The following is a 25,078-nucleotide window of genomic DNA, read 5'->3' as shown; positions in this document are numbered from 1 at the left end:
CCAGGAACCCTGGGCATCAATAAGAAACGGAAACTGTGAAAGGATTTTCATTGATGTCCCACCTTCCACATCCAACAAGACATCCCAAAGCGCTTTATAGTCAATAGGGTGCAGTCCCTGTTGCAGGAGAGAAACAACTTCCACAACCACCGATGAGATTATACCCATACCAGCTCTTGAAGTAAAGATGTTAGAGGCTCAACAGTGTGGGGATTGATGGCAATTTCACCAACAGGTTTGGGTGGACGGATGACTCTTTGGAAGATTTCATGGTGGATCACTTGCCAGGGGGTCAGTACCTTGTCTAACCTCAGAAACCAGTTGAACATCTCGAGTCAGGGAGCAAGCAGACCCTTCCATGGATTGAAATGATTTGGTCAGAGTGCAGCTCTCTGAGCCGCACACCATTCATCATTCCAGGATTCAGAAACAAACCTGCCAGCTGCTGGAGGGTGCAGTCCGGGGTTGGGGGGATTTAACCCTGTAGTTGCCGGGAGATGGGAGGATGGAGTCTGAGCTCAATGCAGGGAACCTTCTGCGCTGGGTTAACGCCGCTCCTCCGCTGCAGTTCCCCAGAAACACACACGGAGGAGTCGGAGATGCGGAAGGGTGGAAACGAAAGTGACTGAGAGTTAGTTTCAGTTTGGTTTTTCTGCTCCGGGCCGGATGGTCCTGAGTTCAGGGGGTTTGCTGAGAGCCGCTGTATCCAGGTGAGACACATTCCCCCCCAGGGGCAGGGCTCCAGAACCCTCTCACTGTGAACCACATGGGAGGGGGCCACTCCGATTCCAATCCTAGCTCAATGTGGACCAGTCTGCTCCATTGTGTGTGTGTGTGGGGGGGGGGGTCACCCCTTCAGAGGGTGGGGAGTGGGCTCCTGTTGGGGATGCTGAGGGTCCCTCTCGGGGTTGCTGGGGGTGGGCTGGTCTCTCTCCTCTGACAGCTCCACAATTAAACCGGATTCTGTTAAATGGACAGAGCCGGAGGGAACCCACAGCGATGTCGTCACACCGCAGCCTCCAGCTGATGCTCAGGAAAGGCACTGCATTTCTGTAGCGCCTTTCGCCACTTCAGGGAATAAGTGTTTCATAGAGATGTTGCAATGGGGAGAGACACAGACGCGAAAACAAAACTGAGCAGATCCCACAAACAGCTATGTGGTAATGACCAGATACTTTATTTTTCTCCAGTGAGGACGTCAAACCCTTTCAAAAGGGATCATTCCAAGGATAGACGGGTCTCGGCTTTAACATCTGATCTGTAAGGCAGCTCCTCTGACAGTGTGGCACTCCCACAGTGTTTGAATGGTTTACCTTCATGGCCCTGGGGGTATAGCTCAGACACATGACCTCAGAGGTGGGAGTGCCATCTATTCAGGGAGGTTATATAGATGCAAAAAGAGGGTTAGTTAGCTCAGTTGACTGGATGGCAGGTCTACATTGCACTGATGCCAACAGCTGACTGAGGTCACCATGAGAGACTGTCCTTCTCAATGTCTCAGTGGCAGTTTGGAAAAGCTATGTGTCCAGTTCTCAGCCAACAGTCTCTTCTGGAGTTAAACCACTATCTGTCCTCTCTCTCTTTCTAATGAGAGAGTTGCACTATGGTTCAGTAGACTATGGTGATTTGATCTGTTATGGATGCAGAACATTTCCAACCATCAAAGGGTTGAGAACAAGAGCACCTGAAGGTGGAGTGAAATAAGGTTTCAAACAGAGAGGAGATGGCAGCTTCTCATACACAGCGTTGAAGGAATATGAAATTCAGTTCGAGGGTTAATGGCTAAAATAGAAGCTGCTGATGTTTGAGATTGCACCTGGCAATGGTGCAGGGTGTGGGGAGAGTGGGGTAGGAATGAAGGGTAAGGATTGAACCGATGTGCAAACACTAATCATATGCAACTGACTGTAAAATGTGGACATTGACTGGGTCAAAATCCTGGAATTCGTTCCGTAAGGGCATTGTGGGTCAACCCACAGCAAATGGACTGCAGCGGTACCAGAAGGCAGCTCACCCCCACCTTCTCAAGGGGCAATTAGAGACGGGCAATAAATACTGGCCCAGCCAATAATAACCATATCTCATGAGTTGAAAACAAATTCTGAAGTTGTGAAAGGTGCTATAGGAATGTAGCTTGTATGTCTTGACCATCCATCTAAAAATAGCAACAGCCAGACGATCCTTTTTTTGATTGTGCTTGGTTGATCCACTACATTGGAAGGACGTCCTGTTTACCCAACATCTTGCCGAGTGACCATTGTATGTGCGTGAATGCAGGTTGGTCACAGTCAGCAGAGTGCAGCCAGCACCACACCTGAGCCTGGCTCTGATCCTTCTCTATGTCACAGGGACTGAAGGGTAGAGGGACTGATCTGAGTGGAGTCTTGGCTTGTAGGAGAAAGTGAGGATCTGCAGATCAGAGTCAAGAGTGTGGTGCTGGAAAAGCACAGCAGGTCAGGATGAAGGGCTTATGCCTGAAATGTTGATTCTCCTGCTCCTCGGCTGCTGCCTGACCTGCTGTGCTTTTCCAGCACCACACTCTTGACTCTGATCTCCAGCATCTGTTTTCACCTTGTGTCATCCAGGAATGTTATCGTTAGTTATCATATGTCTGTCATTCTCCTGGGTAAGTCTGAGCTGAAATCTGGTCAATTATTCAACACCAAACATTCACTGCTTTAACTGACCCATGGCACAGACTTAGCAGAAAGTTTTGGGTTTTGGCTCCAGTCCAGTCACTGTTGTGATTTCTTTTGGATTTGACAGGCTTTTCTGAGAGCAGGAATGCAGAGCACGGTTAATTACCTCTGGTCACTCAGTGACATCCTTGGACAGGGAGCAACTGCCAGTGTGTACAAAGCACGTCACAAGGTAAAACTTCTGGTTGAGGAGTTCAAACAGCACAGACTATGAAGAAGTTAGGATGAAGATGTGAAGTTGGGATAATTCTTCACCTGGTTGGTAATGGAATAAGAAAAGTTTTGAGACTGGATATGTAAATTGGGTCGAGAAACCAATGTTATATTTAAGGATAATAAATAGTCAATAGGTGCAGGAGTAGCCATTCGGCCCTTCGAGCCAGCACCACCATTCATTATGATCATGGCTGATCATCCTCAATCAGTATCCTGTTCCTGCCTTATCCCCATAACCCTTGATCCCACTATCCTTAAGAGCTCTATCCAACTCTTTCTTGAAAGTATCCAGAGACTTGGCCTCCACTGCCTTCTGTGCCAGAGTATTCCATACACCCACCACTCTCTGGGTGAAGAGGTTTCTCCTCAACTCTGTTCTAAATGGCCTACCCCTTATTTTTAAACTGTGTCCTCTGGTTCGGGACTCACCCATCAGTGGAAACATGTTTCCTGCCTCCAGAGTGTCTAATCCTTTAATAACCTTATACGTCTCAATCAGATTCCCTCTCAGCCTTCTAAACTCAAGTCTATACAAGCCCAGTCGCTCCAATCCTTCAACATATGATAGTCCCGCCATTCTGGGAATTGACGTCCTGAACCTACGCTGCACTCCCTCAATAGCCAGCATGTCCTACCTCAAATTTGGAGACCAAAACTGCACACAATATTCCAGGTGCCGTCTCACCAGGGCCCTGTACAGCTGCAGAAGAACCTCTTTGCTTCTATACTCAATCCCTCTTGTTATGAAGGCCAGCATGCTATTAGCTTTCTTCACTGCCTGCTGTACCTGCATGCTTGCTTTCATTGACTGGTGTACAAGAACACCCAGATCTTATTGTACTTCCCCGTTCCCTAACTTGACTCCATTTAGGTAGTAATCTGCCTTCCTGTTTTTGCCACCAAAGTGGATAACTAGATATTTATCCCCATTAAACTGCATCTGCCATGCATCCGTCCACTCACCTAGCCTGTCCAAGTCACCCTGTAACCTCATAACATCCTCCTCACATTTCACCCTGCCACCCAGCTTTGTGTCATCAGCAAATTTGCTAATATTACTTTTAATACCTTCATCTATATCATTAATGTATATTGTAAACAGCTGCGGTCCCAACACCGAACCTTGTAGTACCCCACTGGTCACCGCCTGCCATTCCGATAGGGACCCATTTATCACTATTCTTTGCTTTTTGTCAGTCAGGCAATTTTTAATCCAAGTCAGTACCTTGCCTCCAATACCACGTGCCCTAATTTTGCTGAGGCTTAGGGTTTGGAGTGAGCAGTATGCTGACAGGTTGGCTATGACACACAGCAAGATCCCACAAATTGCCATAAGATGGTGACCTATGGTTTGTTTAGTTTTGAAGGGTAAATATGAGCCAAAACAGCACTGAAAACCTTCTTGCTGTTCTTCAAATGTTACTCTGCATATTCTACATCCACCTGAGAGGTCAGAGAGAAAGAGAGAAGGGGAAAGCTCATCATCTCTGTCACTGGATCATTTATAACCAGGGGAATTTGCAATGAGCTTTCCTGGCCGTACCTTCAATAAGGGGAGGCAATGATCTAGTGGTATTTCGCTGGACTGTTCATCAAGAGACCCAGGGAATGTTCTGGGGACCCAGGTTTGAATCCTACTGAGGTAAATGGTGGAGTTCAAGTTCAATAAAAATCTGGAATTAAGAGTCTAATGATGACCATGAATCCATTGTTGATTGTCAGAAAAACCCATCTGGTTCACTCATGTCCGTTAGAGAAGGAAACTGCCATCCTTACCTGGTCTGGCCTCCATGTAACTCCAGACCCACAGCAATATGATTGACTCTTAATTGCCCTCTGGGATGGGCAATAAATGCTGGCCTAGCCAGTGACACTCACATCCCGTGAATGAATTCAAGAAAAGTCTAGTTACCTGTGATGACATCTAATCTATCTTCCACGGAACTTTGCAAGTAAAAGAGCAAGTTTAAAACAAAATAGCAATTTAAATGAAATGGAAACTCTTCTCTTGGTCAGAGTTCAGTCAAAGTTACCAGAGGAGAGAATGGGGAGGAATGTGGTGATTGATTTTGTGAGTTTCTGCAGAGAGAGAAAGATGATGAGAACATAGAGTTGATCATTGAATTGCTCTCAATGCTGATACGTGACTGTTTCAAACTGCTTCACAGAAAAATGGTGATCAGTATGCTGTCAAAGTATTTAATCATGTCAGTTACCTGCGTCCTTATGAAGTGCAGATGAGAGAGTTTGAAATGTTACGGAAGTTAAACCACAAGAATATTGTAAAGCTGTTTGCAGTGGAGGAAGTGGTAAGTATCTGCTCCTGTCATTAACATAAACAGGTTACTATAACTCGTTAGAGACCCCTTCCCCCATACCCAGCCCCAACACCCACACACAGAGTCATACTTCCCCATGAACCTGGAGTAAAGCGAGCCTTCCCCACCCCTCGAGCCGAAATCCTCCTCCCACCTCACCCAGAACAGACGGTAGGGGCACCAGAACCATTGGCAGTGCTCACAGCATCCAGCTCCCCCACCACCCTCCATCAAATCCATCCAGCAAGTCTGTACAGACCCCTCCCAGATCCAGAAAAAAAAGACCCTCACCATGAACACACTGGCAAAGCCAAAGGCCTTTATTGCAAGGTCATTGTAGTATGGGAATGAGGACATCCATCTACAAAGGTGAGAAAACATGTGCTGTCTTTCACTTCATATTGAGAGAAGGCTACACTTGCTGCGGAGCATGTGCAGAGAAAATTCAGTCTGTTGAATTCTGGAATAATGGGTTTTCCTATAATGAGAGGCAAGCTACATTGGGCCTGTATTCCCTGGATATTGAGAAGAGATGGCATTATAACTTTTGCCATTCTGAGGGGACATGAAAGGGAAGGAACAGTAAGGCTGATTCTCACTAACTCAGAACTCTAGAATGTGAGGGCACTGTCTCAGGTTAAGGAGCCAATCATATAGGATTGTGACAGAGAGAAATTCCTTCAGGCCAGGGGCTGTCAATCTTTGGAGTTCCCTATCTCAGAGGCTTCTGAATCCTCTGTCTTTGTCAACATGCAGCAGGACTTAGACAGCATCTGGGTTTGGCTAATAGATGGCAAATACTATTAATCCACACAACAATCATCACCAATAAGAGAGAATGTGACCATCATCCCTTGATACTCAATGGCATTGTCATCACTGAATCCCGCACTATCAACATCCTGGGCGTTACCATTAACCACTCAACTGGACCACCACATAAACACAGTGGCTACAAGAGCAAGTAGGAGGCTCTGAATACTGGAGTAACTCACCTCCTGACTCCCCAAAGTCTGTCCACCATCAACAAGACACAAGTCAGGAGTGTGAGGGAATACTCCCCACTTGCCTGGATGGGTGCAGCTCCAACAACACTCAAGAAGCTTGACACCATCCCTGACAAAGGCACCCCCACTTGATGAGCACCACATCCATTAATGAGGTAAAAACAATGACTGCAGATGCTGGAAACCAGATTCTGAATTAGTGGTGCTGGAAGAGCACAGCAGTTCAGGCAGCATCCAAATAGCTTCGAAATCGACGTTTCGGGCAAAAGCCCTTCATCCTGATGAAGGGCTTTTGCCCGAAATGTCGATTTCGAAGCTATTTGGATGCTGCCTGAACTGCTGTGCTCTTTCAGCACCACTACTTCAGAACCACATCCATAAACACCCACTCCCTCCACCACCGATGCTCAGTTGCTGGAATTTGTACCATTTGCAAGATATACTGCAGTAACTCACCTCAACTCCTTCAACAGCACCTTCCAAATCCATACCCACTACCAATTTAAAGGCTAAGGTTGGCATGTACATGGAAATACCAGCAAACTGCACACCATCCTGGATAAAGTTATTGACTGTGATATATACACCCACCCAGAGCTGCCTTGCATATCACTGTCTCTGCTGTATGTTATGGGTTTGAGTTGTTTCTGAGTGTGCCTGTTCTCTAGGGAACCAGTAAACAGAAGGTGCTGGTAATGGAGTATTGCGCTGGTGGGAGTTTGCTCAATGTTCTGGAAGAATCGGAAAATGCATTTGGATTATCAGAAGCTGAATTTCTGATTGTTCTGGAAAGTGTTGGTAAGTTTCACACTGTCTCCACATCTCCTGATTACACCAAAGGAGGTTACTTCATTAATCTGTGCTATTGGGGGAATTTGGGAAACGGTGGGTTGTGTTGGGGGGGTTGGTGGGGTCTGAATTAGTCAATATCCCAGCAGAATGCCCAGACCCGCACCCACCAATCAGTAGCTCGCTGGCTCCAAGGAAGTTACATTCCCATCACGTATCAAAGTGTCTGAAGAGATAAAGTTACAGGAATAAAAACAGAAAGCTGTGGAGAAACTCAGCAGTTCTGGCAGGATCTGTGAAGAGATAAACAGAGTTAATGTTTTGAATCCAGTGACACTTTTCAAATCTGAAGAAGGGTCATCAGACACAAAATATTGACTCGGTTTCTCTGCTGCCAGACCTGCTGAGTTTCTCCAGCATTCTCTGTGCTAGTCTCAGGTTTCCAGCATCTGCAATATTTTGCTTTTATTTGAAACTGTATAATGGCCCAGTCAGGCAGAGTCACCATCTGGGGCTGGGGAGGGGTCGAAAAGTATAGCGCTGGAAAAGCACAGTAGGTTAGGTAGCATCTATCACCCCTCAGTTTAAAGCTATGTCCCCTCATACATCTGAGGAAAAAGACTCTCACTGTCCATCCTATCTAACCCTCTGATTATCTTGTATGTCTCAATTAAGTCGACTCTCAACTTTCTTCTCTTTAGTGAAAACAGCCTCAAGTTCCCTCAGCCTTTCCTCATAAGACCTTCCCTCCATACCAGGCAACATCCTATTAAATCTCCTCTGAACACTTTCCAAAGCTTCCGCATCCTTCCTATAATGCGGTGACCAGACCTGTACACAATACTCGAAGTGCGGCCGCACCAGTGTCTTATACAGCTGCAGCATGACCTCATGGCTCTGAAGCTCAATCCCTCTACCAATAAAAGCCAACATACTGTATGCCTTCTTTTTTTTATAAGAATTTTAATGAAAAGCTTTTTAAAATCTTTTAGAAAACATTTATATATAAAGATAAAGAATAACACTGTCAAAACAGAAAAAAAAGGTAGTACAAAATAACAAGGCCATAACATAGCACCATTGTTAATAAACAACCCACTATTCTACCAAAACACACACATCTACTTAACTAAAACTAAACTACAAACATATTAAATAAATACTAGTTTAAACTACATTCAGAAAACTTAAATTAAATAATATCTCACTACTTTATTCTGTCTGACTCATCACACCTCCACTGAGGTTCCCATCCCTGGGAATACCCCCTACAGTACCCATATTCTTTTCATTCTGGTCTCCTCTTCCCAGGGCCCCACAGACACCCACAAAGATTCCCACGGCTATATCACAGCCCTGGCTAATATTGCCGACAAGTCAGCGTCAATATAATTTAAAAGTGGCCGCCACATCCTATAGAACTGCTCTGTTTTGTGGTGCACCATATTTGTGAGGTAGTCTTGGGGGAGATGCTCTGTCACCAGCCCACGCCACTCCTTAAGACCTGGTGGTTTTTCTGTCGTCCGATTCATTAAAATGTTCTTCCTCGTGCAATGGGCAAGGATATTACACAGTCTCTTCCTGTGTTCCCCCAAAGACAGCAAATGTGGCAACGCCAAAAGAAGAATTATTGGATCCATGTTAATTCCAATCCTCAGGATGTCCTCTCACTCCCTTACTATAGTACTCCAATATCTTTGGATCTTGCAACATGACCGATAACAATGTGTGAGATATATTAACATATTAATTTTACATTTGGGACAGTCTGGTAACACTGCTTTGTTAAACTTAGCTAGCCTTTCTGGTGCCATATGAACCCTGTGTAAGATCTTCAATTGCATAGCCTGTGCTCTGTTTACATACTGAAATTTTCCTTACACTCCCCCAGATGTCTTCCTATATCTCTGGTGAAATGTCCTGTCCTAACTCTCGGTTCCACGTCTTACAGAGTCCTTCCAATATCCCCCAGAGCACGGCCTTTCTGTAAATGATATAAAGTACTAAGTGAAAGAGTACCCGTACACTGGAGTACCCTTTTCACCGCGTCTGATTTATAACATTGGGCCAGGCGTGTGGTCTTCCTCTATATATAGTCCCTTATCTGGAAGTAGCAGAAAAAGTCCCTATTGGACAATCCATATTTCTGGCTTAACTGACTAAATGACATCAGGACCTCTCCCTCAAATAAATCTCCCAAACATAGAATTCCTTTGTTCTCCCATGTGTTCAAACAGGAGTCCATTACCCCAGGTTTAAATCTTTGGGCTCCTACCAACTGGGTAAGTGGTGAAGTCTTAGGGCAATTGCCCTTGTCTTGCTTCATGATCCTCCAGGCTTTCACTGTCTTCAAGATAATTGGACTATTGCATTGCTGGGTCATGGATTTCATCTTGTCCATAAATAATAAATTAATTAGAGGACATCTCGAAAGTGAGGCTTCAATATCAAGCCAGATTGATTCTGAATTCCCCTGTACCAAGTCACCAACATATGTTAACAGAGCATTTATTTTGTATTACTTCAAATCCGGAAGATCCACCCCTCCCTCAACTTGCGAAAGCTAATTTAGTGAATTAAATTAGAGGATGCGTGTGGCACCAAATAAAGGCCCCTGGCCAACCATTAATCCTCTGTAACACTTGTCTAGGTAACAACAACAGGGCATTCTCATGGGGTATAGCAGTCAAGGAAGGACATTCATTTTAATCAGGTCTATTTGGCCCAGCCACGATAATGGTAATCCCTCCCACTGCTGCAAATCCTGTTTTATCCTCTCTAGTAGTTGTACATAGTTAGCCTTATACAGCTGGTGGAAGGAAGGGAGCAATAAAAATTCCCAAGTACAAAAGGACCTTTTGGCGACGATCTAAATGGGAATTGCATTGCATCCTTCAAGTCAGGCAGCCTCCACTAAACCCCCTACCAGCATAGCTTCTGATTTACCAAATGCCTTCTTGGCAATCCTATCAACCTGGGTGGCAACTTTCAAGGGTCTATATTCCTGGACACCGAGATCTCTCTGCTCATCTACATTACCAAGAATCTTACCATTAGCCCAGTACTCTGCATTCCTGTTACTTCTTCCAAAGTAAATCATCTCACACTTTTCTGCATTAAACTCCATTTGCCACCCCTCAGCCCAGCTCTGCAGCTTATCTATGTCTCTCTGTAACCTAAAACATCCTTCATCACTATCCACAACTCCACCGACCTTGGTGTTAAAAACAAATTTACTAAACCATCCGTCTATGCCCTCATCCAGGTCATTTATATAAATGACAAACAGCAGTGGACCCAAAACAGTTCCTTGCAGTACCCCAGTAACTGAACTCCAGGATGAATATTTCCCATTAACCACCACCCTCTGTCTTCTTACAGCTAGCCAATTTCTGATCCAAACCGCTAAATCACCCTCAATCCCATGCCTCTGTATTTTGTGCAATAGCCTACCATGTGGAACCTTATCAAATGCTTTACTGAAATCCATATACACCACATCAACTGCTTACCCCCCCCCCCCCATCTACCTGTTTGGTTACCTTCTCAAAGAACTCAATAAGGTTAGTGAGGAACAACCTACACTTCACAAAACCGTGTTGACTATCCCTAATTAACTTATTCCTTTCTAGATGATTATAAATCTTATCTCTTATAACCTTTTCCAACACTTTAACCATAACAGCAGTAAGGCTCACTGGTCTATAATTACCAGGGTTGTCTCTACTCCCCTTCCTGAACAAGGGAACAACATTTGCTATTCCCCAGCCTTCTGGCACTATTCCTGTGGACAGTGACGATATAAAGATCAAAGCCAAAGGCTCGGCAAGTCTCATACCTGGTTTCCCAGAGAATCCTTGGATAAATCCCATCCAGCCCAGAGGACCTATCTATTTTTATGCTTGCACCTCCTCCTTGTGCACCTTAACCTATCTAGTCTAGTAGCCTCTATCTCAGCATTCTCCTTGACCAAATTGTCTTTTTCTAGTGTGAATACTGATGAAAAGTATTCATTTAATGCTTCCCCTATCTCCTCTGACTCCACACACAACTTCCCCTACTATGCCTGATTGGCCCTAATTTTACTGTAGCTATTCTTTTATTCTTGATATACCTATAAAAAGCCTAAGGGTTTTCCTTGATCCTATCCGCCAATGACTTCTCATGACCCCTCCTGGCTCTTCTTAGCTCTCTCTTTAGGTTTTTCCTGGCTAACTTGTAACCTTCAAGCGCCCTAACTGAGCCTTCACATCTCATCCTAACATAAGCCGTCTTCTTCCTCTTGACAAGAGATTCAACTTCCTCAGTAAACCACGGTTCCCTCGCTTGACCACTTCCTCCCTGCCTGACAGGTACATACTGATCAAGGACCCGCAGTAGCTGTTCCTTGAATAAGCTCCACATTTCAATTGTGCCTATCCCCTGCAGTTTCCTTCCCCATCCTATGCATCCTAAATCTTGCCTAATCACATCATAATTGCCTTTCCCCCAGCTATAACTCTTGCCCTACGATATATATCGATCCCTTCCCATCGCTAAAGTAAACGTAACCAAATTGTGGTCACTATCACCAAAGTGCTTACCTACATCCAAACCTAACACCTGGCTGGGTTCATTCCCCAGTACCAAATCCAAAGTGGCCTCGCCCCTTGTAGGCCTGTCTACATACTGTGTCAGGAAACCCTCCTGCACACACTGGACAAACACTGACCCATCTAAACTACTTGAACCAGTCCAGTCAATATTTGGAAAGTTAAAGACCCCCATTCCTATTGAGAATCATCTTTGCTATCCTTTCCTCCACATCTCAGGAACTACTCAGAGGCCTATAGAAAACTCCCAAAACCTCTCATTTCCTGTTTCTAACCTTAGCCCAGACGACCTCAGTAAACGAGTCCTCAAACATCCTTTCTGCAAATGTAATACTGTCCTTGACTAACAGTCATTCAAACTCTCGCAATGCAGACTACTACAAGGTGCTGGAATTCTGAAATGAAAACCAAAAACATGTGGGAGATGCTCAGCAGCTCTGGAAGTAGCTGTTCAGGGGGAGAGTGAGAGAGTTAATATTTTATCAGGGACCTTCAATCAGAATCTAGAGCCAATGACCTACCTTCATCATTTAACTCTTTTAGATTTAACGGCAGAATAATACAGATGTGTAATATTCCTGCCAACAGAAGACTTTGATCCATTGATTTCCAAAGATTCTAATGGCTTTGTGTCAAACTCACAAGGAAACTTGGTGAAAATTACCCAAATCATTTTCAATTTGGAGCAGTTTGGAATCAGTGCAGAAAGGGAGGCTCGTGTCTGTTTATGGCGTCTTTTGGTGATCCCAGGATCTCGTATAGCACTGCGTCACCAATGAAACAATCTTGGCACGGAGCCACTGTTATAATGTTGGAAACGCAGCATCTTAAATGTACACAGCAAGATCCCAAAACACCAATGTGTCAGTAACCAGATGATCTATTTTGTTTTTTTTAATTGGGGTTGATTGAGGGATACAGGTTAGGTGAGATACCAGTTTATCAGGGAATGCTGACTCAGCATCTGAGAGAGTGAGATCCCAGACTGATACCTGTACTGGAACACTTTTCCTGCACCTATCACAATCCCCTCTTTCCTCTGTTACCAGTTGGTGGAATGAACCAGTTGAGAGAGAATGGAGTGGTCCATCGAGATATTAAACCAGGGAACATCATGCGTGTGGTTGGGGACGATGGCCAATCCATTTATAAACTGACAGATTTCGGAGCTGCTCGGGAACTTGAAGATAATGAACAGTTTGTCTCTCTGTATGGGACTGAGGAGTATTTGGTTAGTACCCTTGCCAGATCCATCAGATATTATGGAATCACTGGACAGTGTTATCACCAGTGAGTCAGCAGGAAGTGGTCCCACCTTCTACAGCTCCGGAAGGTTCTGGATTTCACCCAACAGCTTGACGTTGCTCAATGTCAACCTACAGCCACTGGAAGAAATGGACAGAGGGGTATGGGGTGGGGGTGGGGTGGAGGCGGTGGTGGCTGGGGTGGTGTGTGTCAGGGTGTGGAGGGTAAATATGAGGGTAGGAGTGCGCGTGGGCTTGGTAGGGGCAGGGCTTGTTGATGTATGGCGGGTTTGGTTCAGGGGGTCTATGTGTTGGAGTGGGGGAGGTTAGTGTGAGTAGGGTTGTTGTAGGGGCAAGGACAGTTGGGGTGTGGGAAACTTGGTGTGGGGAAGGGGTTTTGGTGGACGAGATGGGGGTGTTAGTGTGGGAGAGGAGTGTGGGTGTGTTGGTGTGGGGTGTCAGTGTGGGGGTGTCAGTGTAGGGGGAGAGAAGGGTTTGGGCTGTCAGTGTAGGGGGAATTGGCATGGCGAAGGGTGTGGGGAAGGGGGTGTCAGTATTGGGGGTTTCAGTGTTGGAGAGGGATGTTTAGGGGTTTTGGTGTCAGGGAGGGGGTGACAGTGTTGGGGGGGTTCAGTGTTGGGGAGTTCAGTGTTGGGGGGGTTCATTGCTGGGAAGGGATGTTTAGGGGTGTCGGTGTGGGGGAGGGGGGTAAGTGTTGGGGAGTTCAGTATTGCGGAGGGGTGTTTAGGGGTGTTGGTGTGGGGGAGGGGTGTTAGTGTTGGGGGGTTCAGTGTTGGGGAGGGGTATTTAAGGGTGTTGGTGTGGGGGAGGGGTGTCAGTGTTGGGGGGTTCAGTGTTGGGAAGGGATGTTTAGGCGTGTTGGTGTGGGGGAGGGGGTGTCAGTGTTGGGGGGGTTCAGTGTTGGGGAGGGATGTTTAGGGGTGTTGGTGTGGGGTAGGGGTGTCAGTGCTGGGGGTTTAGTGTTGGGGAGGGATGTTTAGGGGTGTTGGTGTGGGGGAGGGGTGTCAGTGTTGGGGGGTTCAGTGTCAGGGAGGGGGTGTCAGTATTGGGGGGCTCAGTGTTGGGGAGGGGTGTTTAGGCGTGTTGGTGTGGGGGAAATTGACTTAGGGGAGGGTGTGTGGGGGACGTTGTGTCAGTTTAGTGGTAGTGGGGGAAGGGGATATTGGACTGAAGATGGGTTGTGGGGGAGGGGGAGTGTTGTTGTAGAGGCGGGGGTTGGTGTGGGGGAGGAGGGTTGTTAGTTTGGGGCAGGTGTTGCTGTGAGGAGGGGGTGTGGGGGATAGGGGGAATTGGCGTGGGGGAGGGTGTGTGGAGACGGGGTATTGGTGTGGAAAGGGGGGTATGTAGGGGATGGGGTATCAGTTTGGGGGAGGGTTACTTGGTGTGAGGAGGAGATATGAGGGAGGGGATTGTTGGTGTGGGGGGAGTTAGTGTAGGGGAGGGGCTGTCAGTGTGGGGGTGTTGCTGTAAGGAGGGGGTGTGGGAGATGGGGGTGTTGGTGTGGAGGAGGGGATGGCATGGGGAGGGGATTGTTGGTGTGGCAGGGAGGGGCTGTCAGTGTGGGACTGGAAGAATGTAATGGGGTGGGTTGTTGGGGAGAGGGGTAGTTGGTGTTAGGAGGGGATGTGGGGAAAGGGCTGTCAGTTTGTGGGGGGTGGGTGTTGGTGTGAGTAGGGGTGTGGAGGAGGGGTGCATCAGTTTGTGGGGGAGGGGTGTTAGGTGAGTAGGAGTGTTGGTGTGGGGAGGGGGGTGTTGGTGTGAGTAGGGGTGTGGGGAGAGGGGTGTTGGTGTGAGTAGGGGTGTGGGGAGGGGGGTGTTGGTGTGAGTAGGGGTATGGGGAGGGGGTGTGGGGAGGAGAGTGTTGGTGTGAGTAGGCGTGTGGGGAGGAGGGTGTTGGTGTGAGTAGGCGTGTGGGGAGGAGGGTGTTGGTGTGAGTAGGGGTGTGGGGAGAGGGGTGTTGGTGTGAGTAGGGGTGTGGGGAGAGGGGTGTTGGTGTGAGTAGGGGTGTGGGGAGGGGGGTGTTGGTGTGAGTAGGGGTATAGGGAGGGGGTGTGGGGAGGAGGGTGTCGGTGTGAGTAGGGGTGTGGGGAGGGGGGTGTTGGTGTGAGTAGGGGTGTGGGGAGGGGGGTGTTGGTGTGAGTAGGGGTATGGGGAGGGGGTGTGGGGAGGAGGGTGTCGGTGTGAGTAGGGGTGTGGGGAGGGGGGTGTTGGTGTGAGTAGGGGTGTGGGGAGGGGGTGTGGGGAGGGGGGTGTTGGTGTGAGTAGAGGTGTGGGGAGGGGGTGTGAGGAGGAGGGTGTCGGTGTGAGTAGGGGTGTGGGGAGGGGGGTGTTGGTGTGAGTAGGGGTGTGGGGAGGGGGGTGTTGGTGTGAGTAGGGGTATGGGGAGGGGGTGTGGGGAGGAGGGTGTTGGTGTGAGTAGAGGTGTGGGGAGGGGGTGTGAGGAGGAGGGTGTCGGTGTGAGTAGGGGTGTGGGGAGGGGAGGTGTGGGGAGGGGGGTGTTGGTGTGAGTAGGGGTGTGGGGAGAGGGGTGTTGGTGTGAGTAGGGGTGTGGGGAGGGGGTGTGGGGAGGAGAGTGTTGGTGTGAGTAGGCGTGTGGGGAGGAGGGTGTTGGTGTGAGTAGGGGTGTGGGGAGAGGGGTGTTGGTGTGAGTAGGGGTGTGGGGAGGAGGGTGTTGGTGTGAGTAGGGGTGTGGGGAGAGGGGTGTTGGTGTGAGTAGAGGTGTGGGGAGGGGGTGTGAGGAGGAGGGTGTCGGTGTGAGTAGGGGTATGGGGAGGGGGTGTGGGGAGGAGAGTGTTGGTGTGAGTAGGCGTGTGGGGAGGAGGGTGTTGGTGTGAGTAGGGGTGTGGGGAGAGGGGTGTTGGTGTGAGTAGGGGTGTGGGGAGGAGGGTGTTGGTGTGAGTAGGGGTGTGGGGAGAGGGGTGTTGGTGTGAGTAGGGGTGTGGGGAGGGGGGTGTTGGTGTGAGTAGGGGTGTGGGGAGAGGGGTGTTGGTGTGAGTAGGGGTGTGGGGAGGGGGGTGTTGGTGTGAGTAGAGGTGTGGGGAGGGGGTGTGGGGAGGAGGGTGTCGGTGTGAGTAGGGGTGTGGGGAGGGGGTGTGGGGAGGGGGGTGTTGGTGTGAGTAGGGGTGTGGGGAGGGGGGTGTTGGTGTGAGTAGGGGTGTGGGGAGGGGGTGTGGGGAGGGGGGTGTTGGTGTGAGTAGGGGTGTGGGGAGGGGGTGTGAGGAGGAGGGTGTCGGTGTGAGTAGAGGTGTGGGGAGGGGGTGTGAGGAGGAGGGTGTTGGTGTGAGTAGGGGTGTGGGGAGGGGGTGTGGGGAGGAGGGTGTCGGTGTGAGTAGGGGTGTGGGGAGGGGGTGTGGGGAGGAGGGTGTCGGTGTGAGTAGGGGTGTGGGGAGGGGGTGTGAGGAGGAGGGTGTCGGTGTGAGTAGGGGTGTGGGGAGGGGGTGTGAGGAGGGGGGTGTTGGTGTGAGTAGGGGTGTGGGGAGGGGGGTGTTGGTGTGAGTAGGGGTGTGGGGAGGGGGGTGTTGGTGTGAGTAGGGGTGTGGGGAGGGGGTGTGGGGAGGGGGGTGTTGGTGTGAGTAGAGGTGTGGGGAGGGGGTGTGAGGAGGAGGGTGTCGGTGTGAGTAGGGGAGGGGAGAGGGGAGGTGCGGGGTGGGGGGTGTTGGTGTGAGTAGGGGTGTGGGGAGGGGGTGTGGGGAGGGGAGGTGCGGGGTGGGGGGTGTTGGTGTGAGTAGGGGTGTGGGGAGGGGGTGTGGGGAGGGGAGGTGCGGGGTGGGGGGTGTTGGTGTGATGTAGTAGGGTTGGATTGTGGCCATGACAGTGATGGGGATTCAGTTCCTGACCGGTGCTTCCCTGTAAACATGGAGATTCACTGAAGCCTGGGTCACTCCGAGCTAAGATCCTTCTATGTTGCAGAACTTCCTGATGCTTGTTGGCCTGAATCTCCCCTTGAGTTAACCCCAGGGACAGCCAGTGTGTCTCCAGGGGGAACAGTTGAACTGAGCATTGCTCCCACTGCAATCCTCAATATTCACTCTCTGGTTATTGTGCCTGGCAGCACCCAGATATGTATGAACGTGCTGTTCTTCGGAAACCTCAGAAGAAGGCGTATGGAGTCACGGTGGATTTGTGGAGCATCGGTGTGACATTCTACCAAGCGGCGACCGGCAGCCTACCCTTCATTCCATATGGTGGACCACGCAAGAACAAGGAGATGATGTAGGTTACTTTCAGCAAGGCCTTTAAATCTCTCACTTGCTTTAATCCATGCAATTTTCCATCTACAAATGTGTTCATCTTTTGATATTTTCCCACCTCACTCCGTCTGTTTTTAAATCCCACCTCACTGTATCCACTTCATCCCACCCCATCTCTGTGATTGATGTTTACATCAAGGCCATAGTTTTAAATCCCTGAATCTCAATTCTTTCTTTAATCACATCCCAGTGTCTCCACCCTGCTCAACTCCTCAACCAAACTTCTGTCCTGTTCATTTCCAGAAGTCACAGGGCACCAGGTCATAGTCCAACAGGTTTTTTTGAAATCACAAGCTTTCAGAGAGCTGCCCCTTCATTTGTTGACACAGCAGCAATGCTCCAAAAGCCTGTTATAACCTGGTGGTGGTGGTGTGCCTTCTGAGATTGTCATCCCAGTCCAACACTGGCATCTCCACGTCATGGCTATTTATTTCCCACCTAACCCTCCCATCAGCCTACCTTGGATGTTGCCCAGTTTTTTTATCAGCTCAGCATGGTTTCATTGCAGGTATAAAATCACAACTCAGAAGCCAGAGGGAGCGATTGCCGGGGTGCAGCACAGAGACGAAGGGTCAATCGAGTGGAGTCACGAGCTGCCAGTCAGTTGCAGACTGTCCCGGTAAGTCCTGCCAATGAAGGGTCACATAGAGCAGGGGCAACCCCTAGTGTATGATCCACACCTGGCTGGATTTTCACAGCTATCTAACTGGGAATGTGGTAAAGTGATCACAGCAAGGAAGAGGACAAAGGCGTGAGCGTACAAGAAACCCCAAAAGATGTCCCTGACAATGGAACAGGGTGAGGTTATTCAGCCCATTGATCGTGGGGCCACTGATCTCTGCCATAAAGATCAAAGTTTATAATTTGATGTGTCAGTGAGTCAGGAGGTATTGGGTTTGAATCCCAATCTGGGATTTATACACACAGCAGATTGCCACTGCACTGATGGAGTGCTACAGTGTTGAAGGTGTTATCTTTACCGCGATAGCAAGCTGAGCACAAGACCTCTTCAGTTGGTTGGTAAATATCTGCTCAAAAGATGATGTCCTCGTCTACAGTCCTCCCTCCAGCAACACTGCGATAAAGATCTCATGTGCTGTTTGTGGGCTCGGATTATTTATTTCCAAAATTAAATGATATTGCTTCATATGTATCAGTTCTGTATTATAAGATCAGTTCATTAGAGTTACTGGGACACAGTTCCTGAAAGAGCTGTCTCTCACTGGGATACAGTTCCTGAAGGGGCTGTCTCTCACTGGGATACAGATCCTGAAGGTGCTGACTCTCACTGGGATACAGTTCCTGAAGGGGCTGACTCTCACTGGGATACAGTTCCTGAAGGTGCTGACTCTCACTGGGATACAGATCCTGAAGGTGCTGACTCACTGGGATACAGTTCCTGAGGGGGCTGTGTCTCACTGGGATACAGTTCCTGTAGGTGCTGACTCTCACTGGGATACAGATCCTGAAGGTGCTGACTCACTGGGATACAGTTCCTGTAGGTGCTGACTCTCACTGGGATACAGTTCCTGTAGGTGCTGACTCTCACTGGGATACAGATCCTGAAGGTGCTGACTCTCACTGGGATACAGTTCCTGATGGTGCTGACTCCCACTGGGGTACAGTTCCTGTAGGTGCTGACTCTCACTGGGATACAGATCCTGAAGGTGCTGACTCTCACTGGGATACAGTTCCTGATGGTGCTGACTCCCACTGGGGTACAGTTCCTGAAGGGGCTGACTCTCACTGGGATACAGTTCCTGATGGTGCTGACTCCCACTGGGATACAGTTCCTGAAGGTGCTGACTCCCACTGGGGTACAGTTCCTGAAGGGGCTGACTCTCACTAGGATACAGTTCCTGATGGTGCTGACTCCCACTGGGATACAGTTCCTGAAGGGGCTGACTCTCACTAGGATACAGCTCCTGAAATTGTTTCTGAGAGCAGGAACGTGGTGCTGAGTTAGAAGATCAGCCATGGGCGTTTTGAATATTTCACAGATATGATGGGTCAAATGGCTAGTTCCTGCTGCTGTCTTTTTTTTGAGTTTGTGGTTTCTCCTGTTACTTTGGTGAGTGACCTCTGTATTTACCATTGACGAGTGTACCTGATCTTGTGCCTCCTTTTCCTCCTTTGCTGTGTTCCTCCAGGGGTTTGAAGAACTTGTTAGTTCCCATTCTCGCCAATATCCTGGAGGTGGATCAGACCAAATGTTGGGGATTTGACCAGTTCTTTGCAGAAGCCAATGACATTCTCCACAGAACAGTGATCCACATCTTCTCCTTGCAGCAGGCTCTGATGGTCAAAACCTACATCCACTCCTACAACACGTAAGCCTTTGTGTTTGTCTGTGTCCTCTCAGATCTAATGATCCTATGTGTAGCAAGTTCAGAAAATATCTTGAGCTTGAACAGAGGGACACTGCTTCATTCTCCGGATCTTTTTGCTTTCCATGATCATTAAATTCACTGATTCCTCAGTTCCAATGGGTTGGTGTATTGGAGAGTGCAAGAGAGACAGAGAATTAATGCTGTCACCTAATTTCAAACCATAGAAAGCTGCGTTCCTCTGATTGCAGGCTCGTTGAAATTGTCTCTCTTTAATTTGCCTGAATTTATATCATGTTGGAGTTTGAACATTCTTTATTTTCTGTGTAAAACTAAGGTCTGCAATGTATAATTTTGAGTTTTATTTCATATGTTTTACACTATACTATAAATACTGCAATGTTTAGCTTTTAACATTGTTCTTTCTTTCTTCCTCATTCTTACCTCAGTGCTTGTATCTGAAGTCGTGCCTTGAGTGAGGACACTATACATTTTTCACTGTACTCCTGTACTTTCCTACTTGAGTACGTTTGACAATCAAATCAATCAGTTTTCAGTGGCTGGTGAACAACATGTTTTTTCTAGTCTTGCCACTTATTAAAGATGACAATTGAGTCATAGGGTCATACAGCATGGAACAGACCCTTCAGTGTAACTCATGCACATTGACCAGGCATCCCAAAATCTTATACTAGATTAGTGGTGCTGGAAGAGCACAGCAGTTCAGGCAGCATCCAACGAGCAGCGAAATCGACGTTTCGGCAAAAGCCCTTCATCAGGAATAAAGGAGGTGAGCCTGAAGCATGGAGACCCTCTAGCTTATCTCTCCACGCTTCAGGCTCACTGCCTTTATTCCTGATGAAGGGCTTTTGCCCGAAACGTCGATTTCGCTGCTCGTTGGATGCCGCCTGAACTGCTGTGCTCTTCCAGCACCACTAATCCAGTATTTGCTTTCCAGCATCTGCAGTCATTGTTTTTACCTCATTGATTTTATCCCAAAATCTTATCAACCATAGAATTATTATGGTACAGAAGGAGGCCATTTTCCCATTGTGCCTGCACTGGTTCTATTTTCTAGTGACAATCATCTGCCTTTTCTCTACATCCCTGCACACCCCATTGCTGAATCATCATCCCATTCCCTCTTGAATACCTCAGTGAACCTGTCTCCACCACATTTCCAGGCAGTTCATTCCATACACTAATGACTCACTGTGTGAAAAAGCTTGTTCTTGCTTCAAAATGGCTTTTGAATCCACTACCAGTGTTTTTTATTCATTCCATGAGGGTGGGCTTCACGAACTGGACCTGCAGTGATTGCCCCTGGGGCAGTGGTGAGCTGCCTGTTGAACTGTTACAGTCCATTTGGTGTAACTGCACCCACCATATATTAATGACTTAGAGGAAGGAAGTGAATATTCTGTTGCCAAATTTGCAGATAACACAAAAATAAATGGAAAAGCAGGTTGTGAGAGGGATACAAACAGTTTATAGAGAGATAGATGTATAGGTTAAATAAGTGGGCAAAACGTTGACAAATGGAGTTGAATGTGGGTAAATGAAACACTCATTTTGGAAGGGAGAATGAAAGGGTACAATATTATTTAAGTGGAGAAAAACCTCAGAAAGCTGCATCACAAAGCGACTTGGGGAGAACTTGTGCATGAAACACAGAAAGCTAGCACACAGGGGCAGCAGGGGATCAGGAGGGGCAATGGAACATTGGCCCTGGTTTCAAGAGGGTTGGAGTGTAAGAATAGGGAAGTGTTACTGCAAGGTGCTGGGGGGACCACACAGAGTTATAGAGTCATAGAGATGTACAGCATAGAAACAGACCCTTCGGTCCAACTCGTCCATACCGACCAGATATCCCAACCCAATCTAGTCCCACCTGCCAGCATCTGGCCCATACCCCTCCACCAAACCCTTCCTATTCATGTACCTATCCAGATGCCTTTTAAATGCTGTAATTGTACCAGCCTCCACCACTTCCTCTGGCAGCTCATTCCAGACACGTACCACCCTCTGAGTGAAAAGGTTGCCCCTTATGTCTCTTTTTTATCTTTCCCTTCTCACCATAAACCTATGCCCTCTAGTTCTGGACTCCCCAACCCCAGGGAAAAGACCTTGTCTATTTATCTTAATCATGCCCCTCCTAATTTTGTAAACTTCTATAAGGTCACCCCTCAGCCTCTGATGCTCCAGAGAAAACAGCCCCAGCCTGTTCAGCCTCTTCCTGTAGCTCAAATCCTCCAAACCTGGCAATATCCTTGTAAATCCCCTCTGAATCCTGTCAAGTTTCACAACATCTTTCCGATAGGAAGGAGACCAGAATTGCACGCAATATTCAAAAAGTGGCCTAACCAACATCCTGTACAACTGCAACATGACCTCCCAAGTCCTGCACTCAATATTCTGACCAATAAAGGAAAGCATACCAAATGCCGCCTTCACTATCCTATCTACCTGCGACTCCACTTTCAAGGAGCTATGAACCTGCACTCCAAGGTCTCTTTGTTCAGCAATACTCCCTAGGACCTTACTATTCAATGTATAAGTCCTGCTAAGATTTGCTTTCCCAAAATGCAGCACCTCGCATTTATCTGAATGAAACTCCATCTGCCACTTCTCAGCCCATTGGCCCATCTGGTCCAGATTGAGGTGCACATGATTATAACAATAACAGATAACATCAATAAAGAAAAACAGTTTCCATTAACTGGTCATCCAAGGACCAGGAGGCAACAGTTCAATGTTCTGGGCAAAATATACAAGGGGGATATGAGGAAGATACAGTGGGATACGAGGAAGATACTGAGGGATATGAGGAAGATACAGGGGGATATGAGGGAGATACAGAGGGATATGAGGGAGATACAGAGGGATATGAGGGAGATACAGAGGGATATGAGGAAGATACAGGGGAATATGAGGAAGATACAGGGGAATATGAGGAAGATACAGAGGGGTATGAGGAAGATACAGGGGAATATGAGGAAGATACAGAGGGGTATGAGGAAGATACAGGGGGATATGAGGAAGATACAGAGGGGTATGAGGAAGATACAGGGGAATATGAGGAAGATACAGAGGGGTATGAGGAAGATACAGGGGAATATGAGGAAGATACAGAGGGGTATGAGGAAGATACAGGGGGATATGAGGAAGATACAGAGGGATATGAGGAAGATACAGAGGGATATGAGGGAGATACAGAGGGATATGAGGAAGATACAGGGGAATATGAGGAAGATACAGGGGAATATGAGGAAGATACAGAGGGGTATGAGGAAGATACAGGGGAATATGAGGAAGATACAGAGGGGTATGAGGAAGATACAGGGGGATATGAGGAAGATACAGAGGGGTATGAGGAAGATACAGGGGAATATGAGGAAGATACAGAGGGGTATGAGGAAGATATAGGGGAATATGAGGAAGATACAGAAGGGTATGAGGAAGATACAGGGGGATATGAGGAAGATACAGAGGGATATGAGGAAGATACAGGGGAATATGAGGAAGATACAGAGGGGTATGAGGAAGATACAGGGGGATATGAGGAAGATACAGAGGGATATGAGGAAGATACAGGGGGATATGAGGAAGATACAGAGGGATATGAGGAAGATACAGGGGGATATGAGGAAGATACAGAGGGATATGAGGAAGAGTGAAGACTGGCCACATTGATGGGGGATGTAGAAACAAGGAATTCTTCTTAAAAGTAATTGGATGGAGACTTGAAGGAAATCGACTTTCAGGCTTACAGGAATCAATAGCCAGCTCTCTGCGGAACATTCCATATACTTGATGAGCTGAATAGTCTCCTTCTTTACTCTAATGATCCTGTGTTTTCACTTGCCCCCTCCAAGGATCACGACTCATCACATGTCATTGTTTTTAATAGCAAGCCCGCTGTTTCAGAATGAGACTAACATGATCGTGTCCTTAACCAGAAACCCCAGTTAAAAGGGATGATCATTCCTTGTGCCAAATTGGTTTCCTCCAGTGTTAGCAAGTGATTCGATGCTTGTCTTTAATTGAAATTGTGACTTCATCCTGGAACGGGCCATAGTTGTAGTGTCAGCTCTTCGGACCTGAAATTGTCTTAAACCTCTTTGTTTGACAGCAAAGTCTCAAAGTGAGCAATACTAAAAAAGAAAGTTGAATTATTAATCGTGTAAAAGGAGTCAACTTTAGGACAGTCTGATCTTCCAGAATTACAAGTACTCCTTTTTCAGGTACAGCGTATCCATTCTTATGGGCTGTGAGCCCATCATTTATTGCCCATCCCTAATTGCCCTTTATCAGGTGGTGGTGAGCTGCCTTCTGGAACCACTGCATTCTTTAGGGTGTAGGGATACCCACAATGCCATTAGGAAGGAAGTTGAGGATTTTGACTCAGCAATACTGAAGGAACAGTGATATATTTCTAATTCAAATGTCATTTGGAGGAGAACTTGCAGGAGGTGGTGTTCCTGTGTACCTGCTGCCTTTGTCCTTTCAGATAGTCGTAGTTGCTGGTTCGGAAGATGCAGTCAGAGGAGCTTTGGTGAGTGACTGGAGCACAGCTTATAGATGGTATACACTGTTGCCACTCCAAGTTGCTGGTGGAAGGAGTGAATGTTGAAGGTGGTGCCAATCACGAGGGCTACTTTGTCCTGCATGGCGTTGAGCTTCTTGAGTGTTGATAGAGCTGCCCCCATCCAGGCAAGTAGGGAGTATTCCATCACATTCCTGACTTGTGCCTTGTTAATGGTGGAAATGCTGAAGAGTCAGGAGCTGAGTTACTCCCAGCAGATTCCGAGACTCTGACCAGCTCCTTGTAGCCACTGTATTTATTTGGGAAGTCAAGTACTGTTTCTGATCAATGGTAACCCACAGGATTTGATTCTGATTGATTCCATATTGTATTGCGATTCGAATCTCAAGGAGAGATGGTTCGATTCTCTCTTGTTGAAGGTGGTTATGGTCTGGCACCTGTGTGTTATGAATGTTACTTGTCACTTATCAGCTGAAGACTGGGTGTTATCCTTGCCATGTTGCATTTGTACATGGACAGTTTCATATCTGAGGAGTCACAAATGCTGTTAAATATTATCAGCAAATATTCCCACTTCTGATGTTATAATGGAGGATAGGTTATATACTCATAGAATCCTACAGCACAGAGAGAGGCCCTTTGGCCCAAATTGTTAATGTTGACCATTGATGAAGCAGCTGAAGATGGTAGGTTCTGGGACACCACTTTGAGTAACTCCTGCAGAGATATTCTGGAACTGAGATGATCAACCTACAGTAACCACAACCATCTTCCTTTGTTCTCGGTGTAACTACAATGAATGGAGAGTTGTCTCCTGAATCCAGTTTGGTTAGGACTCCTTGATGTCACACTCTATCAAATGCAGCATGGATGTTAAGGGAACTCACTCTGATTTCATGCCGTAGATGCGATGTAAAGTTCCTTTTGTTCTGTCATAAAGTGCATCAATAACACTCAAAGATCAGTAACTTTGATGAAGTAATTGTTTAATGTAGACATTCTGCGCTGCCTTTGTCTCAGATGCATCTCTCAGATGGACAGAGGAGATTTTCCAGAATAGCTCCAGGGG

At 47.5% G+C, this 25,078-nt stretch overlaps 1 protein-coding gene across 2 annotated transcripts in view; it reads left to right on the top strand.

The window, feature by feature from the left end:
- The first annotated feature begins 599 nt into the window (after positions 1 to 599).
- Positions 600 to 25,078, top strand: part of LOC140467509 (serine/threonine-protein kinase TBK1-like) — a 57,376-nt gene continuing 32,897 nt past the window's right edge. For both annotated transcript variants that reach the window (XM_072563931.1, XM_072563930.1), the window contains exons 1-8: positions 600 to 710; positions 2,767 to 2,871; positions 5,084 to 5,224; positions 6,909 to 7,038; positions 12,671 to 12,852; positions 16,938 to 17,098; positions 17,645 to 17,755; positions 19,287 to 19,466. In XM_072563931.1, the coding sequence (XP_072420032.1) occupies positions 2,785 to 2,871; positions 5,084 to 5,224; positions 6,909 to 7,038; positions 12,671 to 12,852; positions 16,938 to 17,098; positions 17,645 to 17,755; positions 19,287 to 19,466 (992 nt within the window). In that variant the 5' untranslated portion in view covers positions 600 to 710; positions 2,767 to 2,784. The remainder of the gene's footprint in view (positions 711 to 2,766; positions 2,872 to 5,083; positions 5,225 to 6,908; positions 7,039 to 12,670; positions 12,853 to 16,937; positions 17,099 to 17,644; positions 17,756 to 19,286; positions 19,467 to 25,078) is intronic.

The sequence above is a fragment of the Chiloscyllium punctatum genome, chromosome 45 (assembly GCF_047496795.1).
Source record: "Chiloscyllium punctatum isolate Juve2018m chromosome 45, sChiPun1.3, whole genome shotgun sequence".
Taxonomy (NCBI): Eukaryota; Metazoa; Chordata; class Chondrichthyes; order Orectolobiformes; family Hemiscylliidae; genus Chiloscyllium; species Chiloscyllium punctatum.
Note: the sequence above shows the minus strand (reverse complement) of the source record. Positions and strands in the feature narration are given on the sequence as shown.